A 16,227-nucleotide genomic window follows, 5' to 3' on the forward strand; every position below is an offset into this window, starting at 1 on the left:
TTCAGGCAAGAGAAGCTCTATAAACTGAAGCTGGAATGGCAACAATATTTTGCCTAGGCTTGGCCTATCTAGAGCAGAGGTGGCCAACTCTGGTGCTTCAGATGTTCATGGACTACGATTCCCATCAGCCCCTGCTGGCATGGCCAATTGGATCTCCTCTGAAGATGCCAGCCACAGATGCAGGTGAAACGTCAGGAGAGAATGCTGCTAGAGCACGGCCATACAGCCCGGAAACCACACAGCACCCCAATCTCTTGCAGGGGCCTTCAAACTATGGCCCTCCAGATGTTCATGGACTACAATTCCCATCAGCCCCTGCCAGCATGGCCAAGTGGCAGGGCTGATGGGAATTGTAGTTCATGAACATCTGGGGGCCATAGTTTGAAGACCCCTGTCTTAGAGCATCCACCCCACCAAGAAAGAGATAGATTAAATCATTTCTTCTACGGCAAAATAATACTGTTGGAAGACCAGGGGGCATTCATTGAAAATGCTGGGGGGAAGAATTAGGACTAATAAAAGGAAACACTTCTTCACACAACGTGTGATTGGTGTTTGGAATATGCTGCCACAGGAGGTGGTGATGGCCACTCACCTGGATAGCTTTAAAAAGGGCTTGGACAGATTTATAGAGGAGAAGTCGATCTATGGCTACCAATCTTGATCCTCCTTGATCTCTGATTGCAAAGGCCTTAGCAGACCAGGTGCTCGGGAGCAGCAGCAGCAGAAGGCCATTGCTTTCACCTCCTGCATGTGAGCTCCCAAAGGCACCTGGTGGGCCACTGCGAGTAGCAGAGAGCTGGACTAGATGGACTCTGGTCTGATCCAGCTGGCTAGTTCTTATGTTCTTATTTTTATTTTAAGGAATGTTAATAGGAAGGGGTTTTCAGCTGCTTGGGAATACAGTAAGTTCACTACAGACAAGTACCTGGAGTAACTGGAAACACGCAATGCAACCAACTTACAGTCCCACTCAAAGCTGGAGTCGGCGGGCTGCAGAGCCAACGTGGCACTGTCCTGTCTTCTCCAAGAGGGCTTTCTGGCAGTGCAGGAAACAAGGAAAAGCCCCGAACCATCACCACCACCACCCCCCTGCCAAAAAGCCCCACAGGGCATACAGGACTTTTGCCACCATGCTCTTAGCCCTCAACACCACGTGGGAGCGACTAATGTCAGCTCTGCCCCCAGGGATGCCCTGGCCTGCCCCCAGACTGGCGTCCAAGCTGGACACCAGTGCAATCCCGTCACAGCCCAGACTCCTGGGTTCTGCAGTGGTGGGGCTATGGGATGGGCGGCAGCTGGCACATCGGCCCCCTCCGGCAGGTTGAGTGCCCCAGGGAGGGACAACAAACCGGTGCAAGGCTGTGTCGTTCCTATATGCCAGGGGTAGGGAACCTGCGGCTCAAGAGCCACATGCGGCTCTTCTGCCCTTGAACTGCGGCTCCACGAGCCGAGCTGCTGGCCCCATCCTTGCCCGGCCTGCAGGCAGCAGGGTGGGCGCACCAACTGCCCGCAGCTGGCTGGGCCGCGCTACGGGCTTCCCCCGAGCTGCTGGCCCCATCCTTGCCGCATCCATACGCTTCTCAGAATGAGCGGAGTAAAAGGTAAAAAAACCCCAATAAATACAGTGTTATCTTTATTTTAAATGTCAAAAATTATTTGCGGCTCCAAGTTTTCTTTTCCCATGGAAAACGGGTCCAAATGGCTCTTTGGGTGTTAAAGGTTCCCTACCCCTGCCATATGCCCTGATGGCCCTCCTTTTAGATGGGGCTGTTAGTCTCTCTAAACCAATGATTCCCAAAGTGGGTGCCACCGCCCCCTGGTGGGTGCTGCAGCGATCCAGGGGGGCGGTGATGGCCACAGGTAGAAACATTCATACATATAACTTTCTGTTTAATTGCTACTAAAATTTTAAAAAATTAATTTCCAGGGGGCGCTAAGTAATATTTTTTCTGGAAAGGGCGCGGTAGGCCAAATAAGTTTGGGGACCACTGCTCTAAACTCTTAGATAACTTGAACAGAAAGAACCTTGGCTACTATAAGCAGGACAGAGCAATGCCATAATCCTTCAGGAGCACAGAAAATTTACGGAGTGAGGTGCTGCCTGCAGTTTAGCTTCCTCCTTAGTTTTAATTTTTTAAACTTCCATGCCCCGGCGAGATCTGAGCCTCCCGCTCAGATCCAACTTAATGTCAGACTCTCGAGCACAGAAATAACGGAGACCATGGAAAGGTTCTACAGCATTTATTCTAGATACGAAGAGTAACATACTAAAGTTGGATCTGAGCGGGAGGCTCAGATCTCGCTGCTTTATTTCACTAGCCCCCCCCCCCCCCCCCCCCGTTGCACGCCACACCAAATGGTCACTGCGACTATACTACAAAACATCAAAGGACCTGGGAACCTTTCGCACCTCTTTTGAAGAGGTAGACCGGCGCCCGGAGGTTGCTGAGGGGAAGGAAGAGCATTGCAATAGCAATAACATTTGCATTTCACTCATAGAAAACATCAAGCACATTCAGAATGATCTTGACACCTTGCTCCCTCTCATGATCAGCAGAAACAGGGTTGTTTCTGTAATACAGTGCAGAATAATTGCAAAATTCTACATATGCAAGATAACAGCATGAAGATTAAAATGTATGCAATACTTTCCTATCAAACCCAGAAGTCTTTAACTGCATGAACACAACTTAGCATATTAATAGAATTTTAAAAAATATTAATATGATCATTTTCAACAAGAAAACCTGAAAGTTTACCCAGTACTTAAGAAAGAGATGCAAACTGTTGCACCCGGTGTTACCAATAAACACCTGAGGGTTGGAAAAAATAAAAGTTGAAGATAGAAAACAAATCTCGTGGCAACTGGAAGTCTATTCTTTGGACAGAAACGGTCTCAGAGGCCCTTTCCGCACGGGCCGTTTACAGCACCCTAGGTACGGCAAAAACGCCGTCCCTAGGGAGCTGTTCGCAGGGGAGGCGCAGCTGCTTCGCAGCCGCGCCTCCCTCGCTCCCCCCCAGTGGTGCAAAGCCGCCATTTTCCCACCTCGCTCCCTGAGCGAGGTTTTTGGAAAACGGCAGCTTCCAGCTGCTGCTGTGCATATGGCAGTGGCTGGAAGGCGCCATCCCCCCCCCTTTCCCGAGCAATTTACCTTCCCCGCGACCTTCCGGTGCGTCTCCCAGGCCTGGGGACACGCCCTCCTGCCCTGTGACTCCGGAGCGGTTGCGCAGGGCAGGGGGGCGTGTCCCCAGGCCTCGGCGATGTGCCGGAAGGTCGCAGGGAAGGTAAGTCGATCAGGCGACAGCGCAGCACGGCGCCGTCTTCCCTGTCGTTACCGGGACCGTTCGTACATGACGCCGACCCAACCCCCAGTGTGGCCGTGCGGAAGCGGCCAGAGGCACAGCAGGCAGGACTATCAGAATGTTTGCATAGTAAACAAATCTTTATAACATTGAAAACACTAAACTCATTAATAACGTATCATTAGACACAGGATGGCATATGAATGGTTGCCAAGTTTATTTACGCTTAAACAAAAAAATAAGACTTGCAAATGTTATACACGTCTACAGCACGAGTTTCCCCCACGAGGTGCTCCCCAAAATTTCCCAGTCTTACCACTGAAAGAATTGAGAAAGTCCTCAGACCATTTCATGTGATACATCTGGGATGAATGAAATGCTTTGTAAGAGCTTTTCCTCAATCAAAAAGAAAGTAGACAGGAGATTTTTTTTCAGTTTTTCCACTGGATTTTTAAGTGAGAGGAAGAGGAAGTACTGTATATTTTGAATGTGGAAAAACCTTGCCAAGAAGCATTTTACTCATTCTATAAGAGAAAATATTTTATAGCAATTTCTAATGTGCTCCCCCCGAATTTTTCATTGGAAAAATAGAAAAAAAGGTTCTCAGGGGGGAAAAAAACCTAGGGAAAACTCTAATTTGGAGAACCGGGTTTGATTCCCTGCTCTTCCACATGAGTGGCGGAGTCTTATCTAGTGAACCAGATTTGTTTTCCCCACTCCTACATTCCTTCTGGGTGACCTTGGGCTAGTCACAGTTCTTCAGAACTCTCTCAGCCCCACCTACCTCACAAGGTGTCTGTTGTGGGGAGAGGAAGGGAAAGGAGCTTGTAAGCTGCCTTAAGTCTCCTTACAGGAGAGAAAGGTGGGATATAAATCCAACCTCTTCTTCTTCTCTACATCCACTATATACTGGCAGTATATCCCACAACAAATTACTTGTGTGAGTGGGTCTTTAACTCTGGAATATGATGACTAATGAGAAGATATCAATTAGTTCTTTTTATCAACATATTCTTATTCATAAAACTTGGGAATTACATAAAATGCAATGATTTTCATAGCAAACATCCTTCCTATTTATAACACTTTATGACTCAATCTTAAATTATTTTGAATGGTTTTCTGTATTACCACAATTAATCCCAAATTATACCAAGATGGCAGAGGGATTATATAATCAAACCTGAGTCCTTCCAGCATCCCCTTCTGATTAAAACTCCTGCACAGTACTGAATCTTGGAAGAATACCTTGGAAGAAGATCCTGGAAAGCTTGGAAGGAACATGCTGGAACTGTTAATGTTCCAGCTTCATCACGCTCCTCCAGTACAATTTAATAGCTGCAGCCATTATTTATTGCTTAGGCTTAGAGGCTCTGCTGATAGAATAAAGAGTACAAGGAAGTGGATTCTCCTCCAGAGTCTGAATGTATTCAACACAAACTGGAACAGCACCAGGTTCAGTTAAGGTTCAAAACTCAGACAGGTATAAACAGGAGCACTTAGGGCTTTAAAAGGTCCTTTCCATGATTTGCTTTCTGGCTCCCAGAATAAAACATGCTGTTGTTAGCAGCCCCAGTATCTAATCCAGGGATCTGCAACCTGTGGCTCTCCAGATGTTCATGGACCACAATTCCCAGGGACTGATGGGATTTGTAGTCCATGAATATCTGAAGAGCCGCAGGTTGCAGACCCCTGATCTAACCCATGCGCCCAGATTTAGACACTGCATGATTTGGCCACATCTCTCCAAAGCCTTCTGGTCCTAAAAGTTTGCCCCTTAATCGGAACATTTCGTTTGGGGAACTTTTACCTTCCCACTGTTGAGAAAACGTCTCAAAATCCAGAGAATCAGCAAAGATCAGGGAACTGGGTTATGACAGCGACTCCTTCAATGTGCTAACCTTCACTGAAACTTTTGCCCTCATTAAAGAGAGGCTGTTAGCAATGGACTATCAACAACTGCAGAGCTTGGCAAATAAATCTTGTTCGCCAACGAATATGTTAATTCCTTTCATGCAGGGATACCCAGCCTATTATATTACAGTGCTCACAAACCCTATACACAGGAGAGCCTATATGCTGGCTAGATTTAACATCATGCCATCTCCGCTACATAGAGGAAGACTTAAAGGTCTTCCAAGCGACAAGAGGTTTTGTCCCTGTAGCATAGGACAGCTGGATTCCATCCCACACATTCTCCTGAACTGCTTATTATACCAAGAACTCCGATCCAGTTTGTTATCCCAAGTTATAGACTCCATGATTGATTATACTGAATCAGATAAAGTAGTCATGCTTTTAAATTGTCAGGATTTTCATTGCTGCCTTATAGTGGCAAAGTTTTTGTCAGAAGTTTGTAAGCTGAATGTATGACAAACGCGAAGTCTTTTACCTTTTAACTGGAATTGTATTTTATATTATCGTGTTATATGCCAATAAAGGCTTATTGAAATTGAAAATCCAGAGAACTATTTCCTGGGAAGCATCACTGAACGACAAGCAACCTCAGATGACCAGTCGAGGACAAGATTTGGCAGTGCCTTTTCTGAACATCATTACCGCCACCTCTATGCAGGCGTGCCGGTCCTTCACTACCCAAAAAAGAACCCCTTCCTAAACCATTTATCCATTTAAAACTCAATCCAACAGACTAGAAAATGACAGCCAGTTGGGGCAGGAGCTGTATGTTTTCCCACAAAACCAATATTGTGATAAATGTAAGAGAAGGGAGCAAAGTCCACTTTACTTTTTGTTCTTGCTTTGGAAAGAAGTACATGACTCACAGAAAGAGAACTCTGCTATATCTTACCATTACTGGTGAAGCAAATTAATTAGTTCAGCTGGTGCTGATCCGTACCCGGATGTTGACCATTTGATATTCACAGTGAAATGAAGGTGCTGGTGGCACAGAAACAGTTTCTCTATTATTTCAAGCGCACCTTGCTTTTATACCCTTAGAGACTTCTAACACCCAAAAACACATCATTTAGAACTTGGCACATATCGTTTGAATAAGCTTTCGGACATAATAAGAAAGAAGAACATTGAAACTATATTGAAGACTTGGAAACCATTTAACAACTTGCTACAATTAAGATCTGAAACAAAAGACTTGTTGGTTTACCTCCAATGTTAAATACCAATCAACTAATTTAAGGATTTACGAATTGAATAGTAAAATTTTATTGATATTGAGATTATTAAGTATAAGACCCTTAATCGGAAGTCAATTCACTTTTATATATTTTTCTCTCTCTATCTCCTGAACATCTGGAGCACCATAGGTTGGCCACCCCTGATTCAAAACAACAATTGTTGCCTTCAGCCCGAATTGTAGATTTGTTCTACTTTGTACTAATTGTAGATTAGTTATTAAGTATAAGACCCTTAATTGGAAGTCAATTCACTCTTTATATATATTTTTCTCTCTCCTTTTTTCTCCTTTTTTTCTTTTTACACATCTATGGTTGTGGTGGGGCTTTTTATATGTTATATATTTTCTTCCTTTTTTATTAGTGACATGTTATTATTGGAGTAAGTAAATTGATTAACACAATTTTATAAAGTATAAGTGAAGATAGAGATAAATTGTTGTGCGAAATGTAATGTAATCTTTTCTTGGTGGTTTATATAATAAAAATTGTATTAAAAAAATAGAACTTGGCACATATCGTTTGCCATATTTATTCAAAGTATGAATGCCTTGGCTTATGCACGTAAAACTGCAAATGTATCCGATACTTGAGAAAGAGTTGCTAACTGATGCGTGTGTACCTTTCTTTTTGCCAACTGAACTGTAAGGGCAGGGAATGAGAGTTGAAACTAGAATGTACAAGTTATAGTAAAGAAAACAAAATAAGTATTATCTGCACAGAAACAGCTTCATATAGTCATAAGAAGGCTAGCAGTAAGTTTGGGTTTTACATCACTGGAAACCCTGAACTATCATACATATTCTAGTACAGTGGTGGCGAACCTTTGGCACTTCAGATGTTATGGACTACAATTCCCACCAACCCCTGCCAGCATGGCCAACCCCTGCCAGCATGGCCCAGGGGCTGATGGGAATTGTAGTCTATAACATCTGGAGTGCCAAAGGTTCGCCACCACGGCTCTAGTATATTAGTTGTGGAGAAATTTAGTCATGTTTAAGAACTAAACCTATCCTTGGACATACGCTAGCACACATAGGAGTCACTGTCTAATGTGCTAGACTGAAGATTTTTTATGTAAGATGCCATACACTGACTAAAGCTTCATCTTAAACTCCTATAAAATATTTTCTCTTTGGGAACAACTGAAGAGTTTAATCGCTCTCTGAAATTTTCACATTTTTTTTTCTGTTAGAGAAACTGGAAATCCAAGGTGGTTGTGGGTTGTGCAGTGATGATGATGTTTTCCCTCTCTTATCCTCCAGCCATCCACATCTTTAATAAAAGAAAGCAGCTGGCTTCCAGGTCAGGACGTTAAGAGAACTGCATGTCTCTCTCTAGCAGAGAGAAACCCAGCCGACTACACAAGGTTCAGGGGATCCCGAGGCTTAGAAGAACCTAAATGGGAGAGGCTTAAGAATTGTCGCCATCTTGAATTTTTCGAAATAAACACAAATTCAGTGAAAGACCCAAATATAGTGTGAGACATGAGTTTATGAGGAGGGTGCTTCATTTTATGGAAATCTGTGTGTTTACTGTGTCATTAGTGTTTTGTTTTGGTATACTGGAATGAAACAAAGATTTGTATTTTTAAAAAATAAAGGAAAGGAGCTGATAGGTGCACTGTGAAAAACCAGATGTACAAATGGAATCAAATGAATTGGATCCCCAGACACATGGGTAAACTGTCCATATCGGGGACTGCACACAAGCCACAACTATGAACTGGAGCTCCAACAAGGAACTCTCAGTGCTGTTTGATTAGAAGGCCTTATGGTGGTCATAAGGACTCTGTAAGATGTAAAATCAGTTTGCAGAGAGCTGAACTGGAAGTTAATTTTAGAAGTATTTGTGCAATTGATGGAACCAAATCTAACATTAACCAGAGACTGGAAGAGAGCCGGTCTGTCCCAGATCTGACTTAATTGTGGTCTCAGAGTAGACTACCAAAATAAAGACATTTCAGTCCCAAACTTAGTTCTCCGTGCTGACAACTTCACTGAGTATCAGTCATCACTTGGAATTCTTATCAGGAAGGCAGCTACTTCTTTCTACATGCAAAATATTCTCAGTTAGGGCAGTGTAGCCACAGACTAGGGAGTTCTACCATCACAAAATCTGTCTACTTGTTTCAGCAAAGCATGGAAGTTACATGAACTGATTTTCAAAGGAGCCTTGTTTACATATATTCTATTACAGGACTTTTAAGTTTCAGAGTCAACACTTTTTAATTTTTAAAATAGGGGTGGCCAACCTATGGTGTTCCAGATGTTCATGGACTACAATTCCCATCAGCCCCTGTCATGGACTACAATTGCCAGTCATGGATTACAATTCCCATCAGCCCCTGCCAGCATGGCCAATTGCCAGTCATGGACTACAATTGTCAGTCATGGACTACAATTCCCATCAGCCCCTGCCAGCATGACCAATTGGCTGGCAGGGGCTGATGGGAATTGTAGTCATGAACATCTGGAGCACCATAGGTTGGCCACCCCTGGTTCAAAACAACAATTGTTGCCTTCAGCCCAAATTGTAGATTTGTTCTACTTTGTACTAATTGTAGATTAGTTCTACTTTGCTGACAACGTTCCTCCTTGAAATCCCCCAACCCCCCCAGAACAAGCATGTGATTGGGGGGGGGGGGCATTTGGGAGACAACTGGTAAGAGGATGCAGCAAAATCCCTCTCTGAGCAGATTTCATAGGGTGCAGGTCACTGGTTGCTAATCAAGCCAATGACAAAAATCATCACGAAATACTTGTGAACAGTGACAACCTCATTCTGTTGTCTCCTGCACTGAAGACTTGCCAACATTTAATCTTGCCCTCCTTCCATTTTATAATGCTAAATCTGACAATCCATCAGAAGCTCTTTCACACCAGAATGAGAAACGGAAGAGGAGCAAGCTCTGTGCTAGAAAGGCCAGACTGGTAGGGATGAATAATTATTAGGAGGACAAGCCAAGGGGCAACGGTTGCTGTTTAAAGGGTCCTTTCTATCAAGGGAAACCATTTCTGCTCTGGACTCCCTCCATGCTGGCAGAGAACACACTGTGACTCTCAGAAGGGGGGAGGGCAGGGTCTGCATCACTCCTTCCACCCACCAACCCCAGTCTTCGGTGGGCAGCGGGACTCTAGCAACAGTAGTCTGTTTCACAGAAGTTTGTTTTGATACCTGCTATTCCAAGAGTGTGCCTGCTGGAATAAATGCCACTCAGACAGCTGCTGAGATGACCCTCCTGTATTTGGGATTTAGGAAGCTGTGGAACACCTGACTTCTAGGTCCAGAAACTGACACATTTTACAAAAGAGCAAAAGAAAAAAGCAGCAAGGACAGGCTAGACGTGAAAACCCAGACCAGGAACTACGGCCAAAAATGGAGGGAGCAATCCTTCGCTCCATGATGGAAATCCTCCCCACTCCTGGGGCAGGAAATTCACAGGATGGCTATAAGCTCAGGGAAACCAAGTCTTGCCTTCTCAGCCTGGAGCAGTGAACCTTCCCTTGTTATGGGGACAATAAATATGCTGATTATATAGATGTACAATGGGAAATAAAAACCTGAACAAGAATACGCTTTTATGCCCCACTTTTTCCACCTTAAGGAGGAGGAGGAAGAAGAAGAAGAAGAAGAAGAAGAAGAAGAAGAAGAAGAAGAAGAAGAAGAAGAGGAGGAGGAGGAGGAGGAGGAGGAGGAGGAGGAGGAGTTTGGATTTATATCCCCCCTTTCTCTCCTGCAGGAGACTCAAAGGGGCTGACAATCTCCTTGCCCTTCCCCCATCACAACAAACACCCTGTGAGGTAGGTGGGGCTGAGAGAGCTCCGAGAAGCTGTGACTAGCCCAAGGTCACCCAGCTGGCATGTGTGGGAGTGCGCAGGCTAATCTGAATTCCCCAGATAAGCCTCCACAGCTCAGGCGGCAGAGCTGGGAATCAAACCCGGTTCCTCCAGATTAGATACACGAGCTCTTAACCTCCTACGCCACTGCTGCTGAAGGAGTCTCAGAGTGGCTTACAACCTCATTCCCTTTTCCTCCCCACAACAGTCACCTTGTGAGGTAGGTGGGGCTGAGAGAGTTCTGAGAGAACTGTGACTGGCCCAGGGTCTCCCAGCAGGGTTTCATGTGGAGGAGTGGGGAACTGGACCCAATTCTCCAAATTAAGAGTCCTGTTCCTCTTAACCACAATAACATGCTGAGTCCATCACAGTTTGATGCAATGCAGCTGCCATTACCTGTGTTTTTAGGTCCATCTGCATAGACGGGTCCGGGAGGGGGAGGATTATTCGGCCACCCATATTGTGGATATCCTTGGTACCCTGGCTGAGGTGCGGGATACGGACCGGCAGGCCCTGGAGGGTAGCCAGGGTAAGGGCCAGGACCAGGGGGTCCGCCTGGCTGTTGGGTATATGGTGGGTATGGAGCACTAGGTCCCTGGCCGGGATAAGGTGGAGGGTTTTCGTAGTTCATGAAGGATGCAAAGTTCTTCCTAAAAAAAGAGAAAGCACAACAAAAGATTTAGCTTTGGCTTGGCACATGCAGCGGACAGAATTGTTTCTAAAGAAACCCTCTTCTATTTCCCAGAATCACAGGCACGTTATTTAAAAAAACGTGGGGCAGTTCCACCGCCCCCCCATTGAAATCAAAGCTGCCTGTCTGGACCACCTTGGTTGGGCCCTAATTCCATCTTGGGCCCTGCCTACCTCCTCCCCTTTCTTCTTTCTTCTTTCTTGGCCTTCAGATCGGGCGCCTGTGTGTGTGTGTTCTACACAATCATGTTGTTTTTAATTTATTTATTGTTATTAACTGCTGCTGAGTTTTAATGGGTTAAGTTTTTATGCTGTATTAATTTGCTGTTTGGAAACAGCCATGTTGTGAGCCGCCTCGAGCCCTTCGGGGATGAGGCGGCCTATACATTTAATAAATAAATAAATAAATAAATAAATAAATAAATAAATGAATGAATGAATGAATGAATGAATGAATAAATAAATAAATAAATAAATAAATAAATAAATAAAATAATATTAACACTTTCAGGAACAGTACTTTTCTTTGCCCAACTAAATTCCCAGTTTGATAACATTTGTCCCTGCACAGGATGCTATTAAATCATGACCAAGCAAAAGCACTAAGAGGCTGTGTCTTTCAAGGCTCTGTATGAAGTACTGCTAAAATAAAGACAAGTGCTGATGAACGACAAATAGCTGTTCTACAGAGCGGCCAGCAAAATCATACAAATAATCACAACTCTACAAAAGCGGCAGCACTGAAATCACCACACAGCAATATACTTTGCGCGCGAAGGTAACTCAAGGAATAAACTAAGTCAGTCTCTTGAAGTAGCCACAAAGAAGGTAATCCACACCGGTGGGGCGTGGAGGGGGGGGAGTATTATATTATTTCCAGTTTTGCAACTCACATGGCCACGTTCAACTGCACTTCAAGGTAGCTTACGTTATAAAAGAAAACCAGACTATGATCGAATTCTACAAATTATGAAAACAAGAGATAGCAGTAATTAAAGATAAGATTAAAAACATCAGGTAATACCGTGTTTCCCCGAATATAAGACAGTGTCTTATATTAATTTTTGCTCCCAAAGATGCGCTATGTCTTATTTTTAGGGGATGTCTTATTTTTCTGTGTTCTGTTCGTCGGGCATGCTTCCAAACAAAAACTTTGCTATGTCTTACTTTCGGGGGATGCCTTATATTTCGCACTTCAGCAAAACCTCTACTACGTCTTATTTTTAGGGGATGTCTTGTATTCGGGGAAACAGGGTAGCAACAACAGAACAAGGTTAACAGCTAACAAGGTTAACAGTCTTGGGAGATGGACAGAGATTTGATTTACCATTCAAAGTTGATGCTGCATAAATGTGTCTGAGGAGGGCATGCCAGATATAAAATGTTAATAATATTCAGAAGCCAGGACATTCTACTCCCCGACCCCCAAACTGCTGACCGTTATTATACCGAGTCAAAGGCTGCTTGAAGTAAATGAGAACACTATCAAGCATGATAAAAGATACATTGTGCATTATATCTATTATTGAGGCTTCCTATTGGACTCAGCAATTAGTAAATTACCACAGGCACAAAGATTCAGAGAAGTTCCAGCGTATGATGCTGTCATGAGCCAGCCCCTGGGTACTTCCCAGGACACTGAGGAAGAACCTAAGGACACAGTGAAGCTAGAGGTGGGGAAGACCAGGCAACAGAGCCAATGCCCAGCCCTTCCCTGCTGATGACATACAGGTGGAGGAACCTGCAGATCGGGAACCCAATGTTGAGCCAGCTTTGCATAAGAGGAAGAAGCAGAGGCTGCTACTGCAGAAGCACAGAAAGAGTGCTCAGTTGGCAGCAAGATATGGGAGATTAGAAGTCTCTGCACCTGATGAGGACTAACTCCTTGCAGAATCCCAGCCCCCTAAACAAGGCTCTCTATATAAGCCTTGCCGTGAGCCTGCTTCTGCCTGGGTGCAACAACTGTGTTTCCTATTGCTGCTGTGTGCCTGGTTCTTCATTGATTTCTAGCCTGCTCCTCGGTTCTCCTTGACCTATTGGACTGTGACCTGACTATGCCTTGCCTGCCGCCTGCCTTAACCCATTGGACACTGACCTGACCACGCCTGTGCGTGCCGCCTGCTTTCTCTTGCGGGGTCAAACCCGGCCACGCCCCTGCCTGCTGGCAGCACAAACTGAGGATAAGTAACGCTCATACAAATGAACGTGTGCTCTTCTTAAGACCTCTCACCACCCAAACGCTACACCAGGGGTCTGCAACCTGCAGCTCTCCAGATGTTCATGGACAACAAATCCCATCAGCCCCTGCCAGCATGGCAAAATGGATTTGTAGTCCATAAACATCTGGAGAGCCGCAGGTTGCAGACCCCGGCTCTACACTGTACTGAATCCCCAGAATTATGAATTTGATATTTGCCAAATATGGACACATACTTCCCCAATAGCAGTGTGACCAGGGACTACCAATCCTAGCCCATGGACAGTTGAACATGCTAACTTCGAAGTAAACATGAATAGCATTGGGTCCACAATATGGAGTTCCATGCCACCCACGGATGGGTCTCCTGGTGCTCGCTTATTTCCCTTGTCCCCCCACCCCCACATGCCCCAGTTGGGGTGAAACAACCATGGTCACTCAGCAGCAGCAGGCACAATGTGGACCTCCCTTCCCCAAACCCCATCTTCCCTAGGCTCCACCCCCAAATATCCAGGAATTTCCCAACCCAGAGTTAGCAACCCTACCACTCCTTAAAGCTGCCAACTCCAAGTCTGGAAATACCTGGAGATTTCAGGATGGAGCCGGTGAGAGTGGAATTTAGGGAGGGGAAGGATCTTGGTAGGTGGCCCACCTTCCAAAGCAGCCATTTTCAGTAGAAGAAGCAGAAAAAATATTTATTATTTGGCAGTTTGTATAGTTTGGAGATCAGCGGTAATTCTGGGAGGTCTCCAGCCATCCCCTGCAGGCTGGCAACCCTACGTGCCCCCTCCTAGTGAAAGAAGGGCATGGCAGATCTCAGCTCAATGAAGGCTACACTCAAAAACATCTCAGGACTTCAGGAACAGGTTGCTCAACAGTTTCACTTTTCTGCTGCTCATGCCACCTTTCTTGTGCTTATCTTCAGACTTCTCCTTATCCAGATCTACAGATTTCTACCTAGGCAGGCCATTTCTCTGCTTAGGTGGGCGCTCTCCTGCCACTGGCTCCTCCCACCTGCACTTGCTTCTGTGAAGAGTCAGAGAACAGTGGGGGGTACAAGTAGAGTTGCAACTTCCAGGTGGGTCCAGCAGATCTCCCAGAATTACAACAGGATCCTCCAGTTAAAGAAACCTGTGGCCCTGGAGAAAATGACTGCTGCAGAGGATGGGTTCTATGGCATTATATCAGAGGACCATAGCAACCCCATGCAGTTCTGGATAGAGGTCGAATCCCCACTACCTTCTTAGCCAGGTTTCAGAACACAAACTAACCAGGTTTGAGGGACGACCTCCCCATTGCTTGCATGGCAGATTCTGTTTCTGGCACTCATTCTCCCCGTTAATCCGCGTTCTGGCAGGACCTGGTTGCAAGTGGAATAGACCCCATTGACACGGTTCAGAGCTGATCCGAGGGGAGGGATAAGGGTTGAAACCCTGACTCGTTTCCCGCCCTGGAGTGTGATGCAGAATTTGGGCAACCAATCAGCGCTACGATGTGCGCGCAGCCTTTCCTTAGTTTTGCTTCCGCTTTTGTGATCGGCCAGCGGAAGGGGATGCAAACGTAAAACAGTCAAACGTGTAACTTTGAATCGTTAATGGTAACGATTAACTGTTTGCACAGTTAAACAGTTAAACGTTAAACTTTTACACGCTGGTTTTTTGACCATGCCCCTACAATGTACGTTTCCGCAGTGGGAAAAGGTCGTGCCCAATCAAGGCACACCAGCCAATCAGGGGAGACCGGCAAAGTGAGCTCACCTGGTAGTGGGGATTGCTAAGAGTTCTGCAACTGGGTGTGTCTGCTGTGTGCTCGCTGTGGTGGGGAGGGAGAAACTCCGATGAAGAGGACACGGTTTCACAACTAACAGGTTTGGATCTGCGTGCAAATTTCAAGTGGGGATTCGACCATGGATAGGATTCAGTACACCAAAGCTACCTGGTTCCAGGACTGATAAATAAAGTGCGGCTAGTCAGGTTTGCCCTGATTCACTTCACTAAAATAGATCGTTCACCCACACCATGTCAGACGGTCCAAGAACCTATTAATTAAGGGAGAAGGGAAGCCTGTTCCAAGAAGGAAACATCTGTCTCCAAGGGTGTGTCCCTAGAACTGGGAAATCACACTCAAGCCCACACTGGTCCAGTACACTGAGTCCCAGCTTAAAATAAAAAGACAACACTGTAGCTCTGGTAATTTACATAGTTAAATTTACATAATTAAAAATCAAACTGGAAAGGACCAAATGCCTTTAAGGGATAGATTCCACCACAATAGCAATCTCTGTTGGTGATTCAGAGGTTAGGTGGAATGGGAAACAAAGCCTTCCTCCTTCCCACAGTCATCAGACATTTCCTTCCTTCCTTTCATTGCTAGCACGAAACATCTCACTCATGCTCTTAAGTTACAAGGCAGAATTTTTAACAATAATACGTCAAAGGCTTTCATGGCCAGAATCAACTGGCTATTGTAGTTTTTCCGAGCTGCGTGGCCGTGGTCTGGTCGTTTTTGCTCCTAATGAAAGCAAACATTAGGAGCAAACGCTACCAGACCACGGCCACAGCTTGGAAAACCCACAACAGCCAGTTAATAATAAGCTTTATTTACACGCTCCTTGTTAATAACTCTCTGAAGAGTAAGAACCTGTGCCATTCCCCAAGGTGTAAGTCTTGATTCCTCTGCTTAGTTACGGGCAACCTCTCCCTAGTTTGTCAGCTGTTTTTTTAAAACCGGAAGAAATGTCTCCATTTGCTGCCTATTGCTCACAAAGCCTGCGTTTTGTAGGTTTTATCCTATTTGCTCAGAGCCCTGTAAGCTGCAGCAACTGCTATGCCTAGGAAAGCTGCTCGCAAAAAGCAATTTCCGTTAAGTGCCTCCCAGGAGAAGAGAATTCCACCCGTCCTACAATAATGCTGTAAAGCAGTTACAGCTTTAGAAGAATAGTTATCTGCACATTACAGTCAAGGGAGCCAAGGGAGCTGGGGCTTGCATTAACAAAAGACGATGAAAAAAAAGAGGTCCACAAAACACACAATTGTTTTCCGTT

The 16,227-nt window shown here is 45.1% G+C and overlaps 1 protein-coding gene across 1 annotated transcript in view; it reads right to left on the reverse strand.

Moving 5' to 3' along the window:
* The window catches only part of CYSTM1 (cysteine rich transmembrane module containing 1), a 55,794-nt gene that overhangs the window by 15,831 nt on the left and 23,736 nt on the right, over window positions 1-16,227 (reverse strand). The window contains exon 2 of the mRNA XM_048516256.1: window positions 10,694-10,947. Coding sequence (XP_048372213.1) covers window positions 10,694-10,928 — 235 coding nt within the window. The 5' untranslated portion in view covers window positions 10,929-10,947. The remainder of the gene's footprint in view (window positions 1-10,693; window positions 10,948-16,227) is intronic.

The sequence above is a fragment of the Sphaerodactylus townsendi genome, linkage group LG14 (assembly GCF_021028975.2).
Source record: "Sphaerodactylus townsendi isolate TG3544 linkage group LG14, MPM_Stown_v2.3, whole genome shotgun sequence".
Lineage (NCBI taxonomy): Eukaryota > Metazoa > Chordata > Lepidosauria > Squamata > Sphaerodactylidae > Sphaerodactylus > Sphaerodactylus townsendi.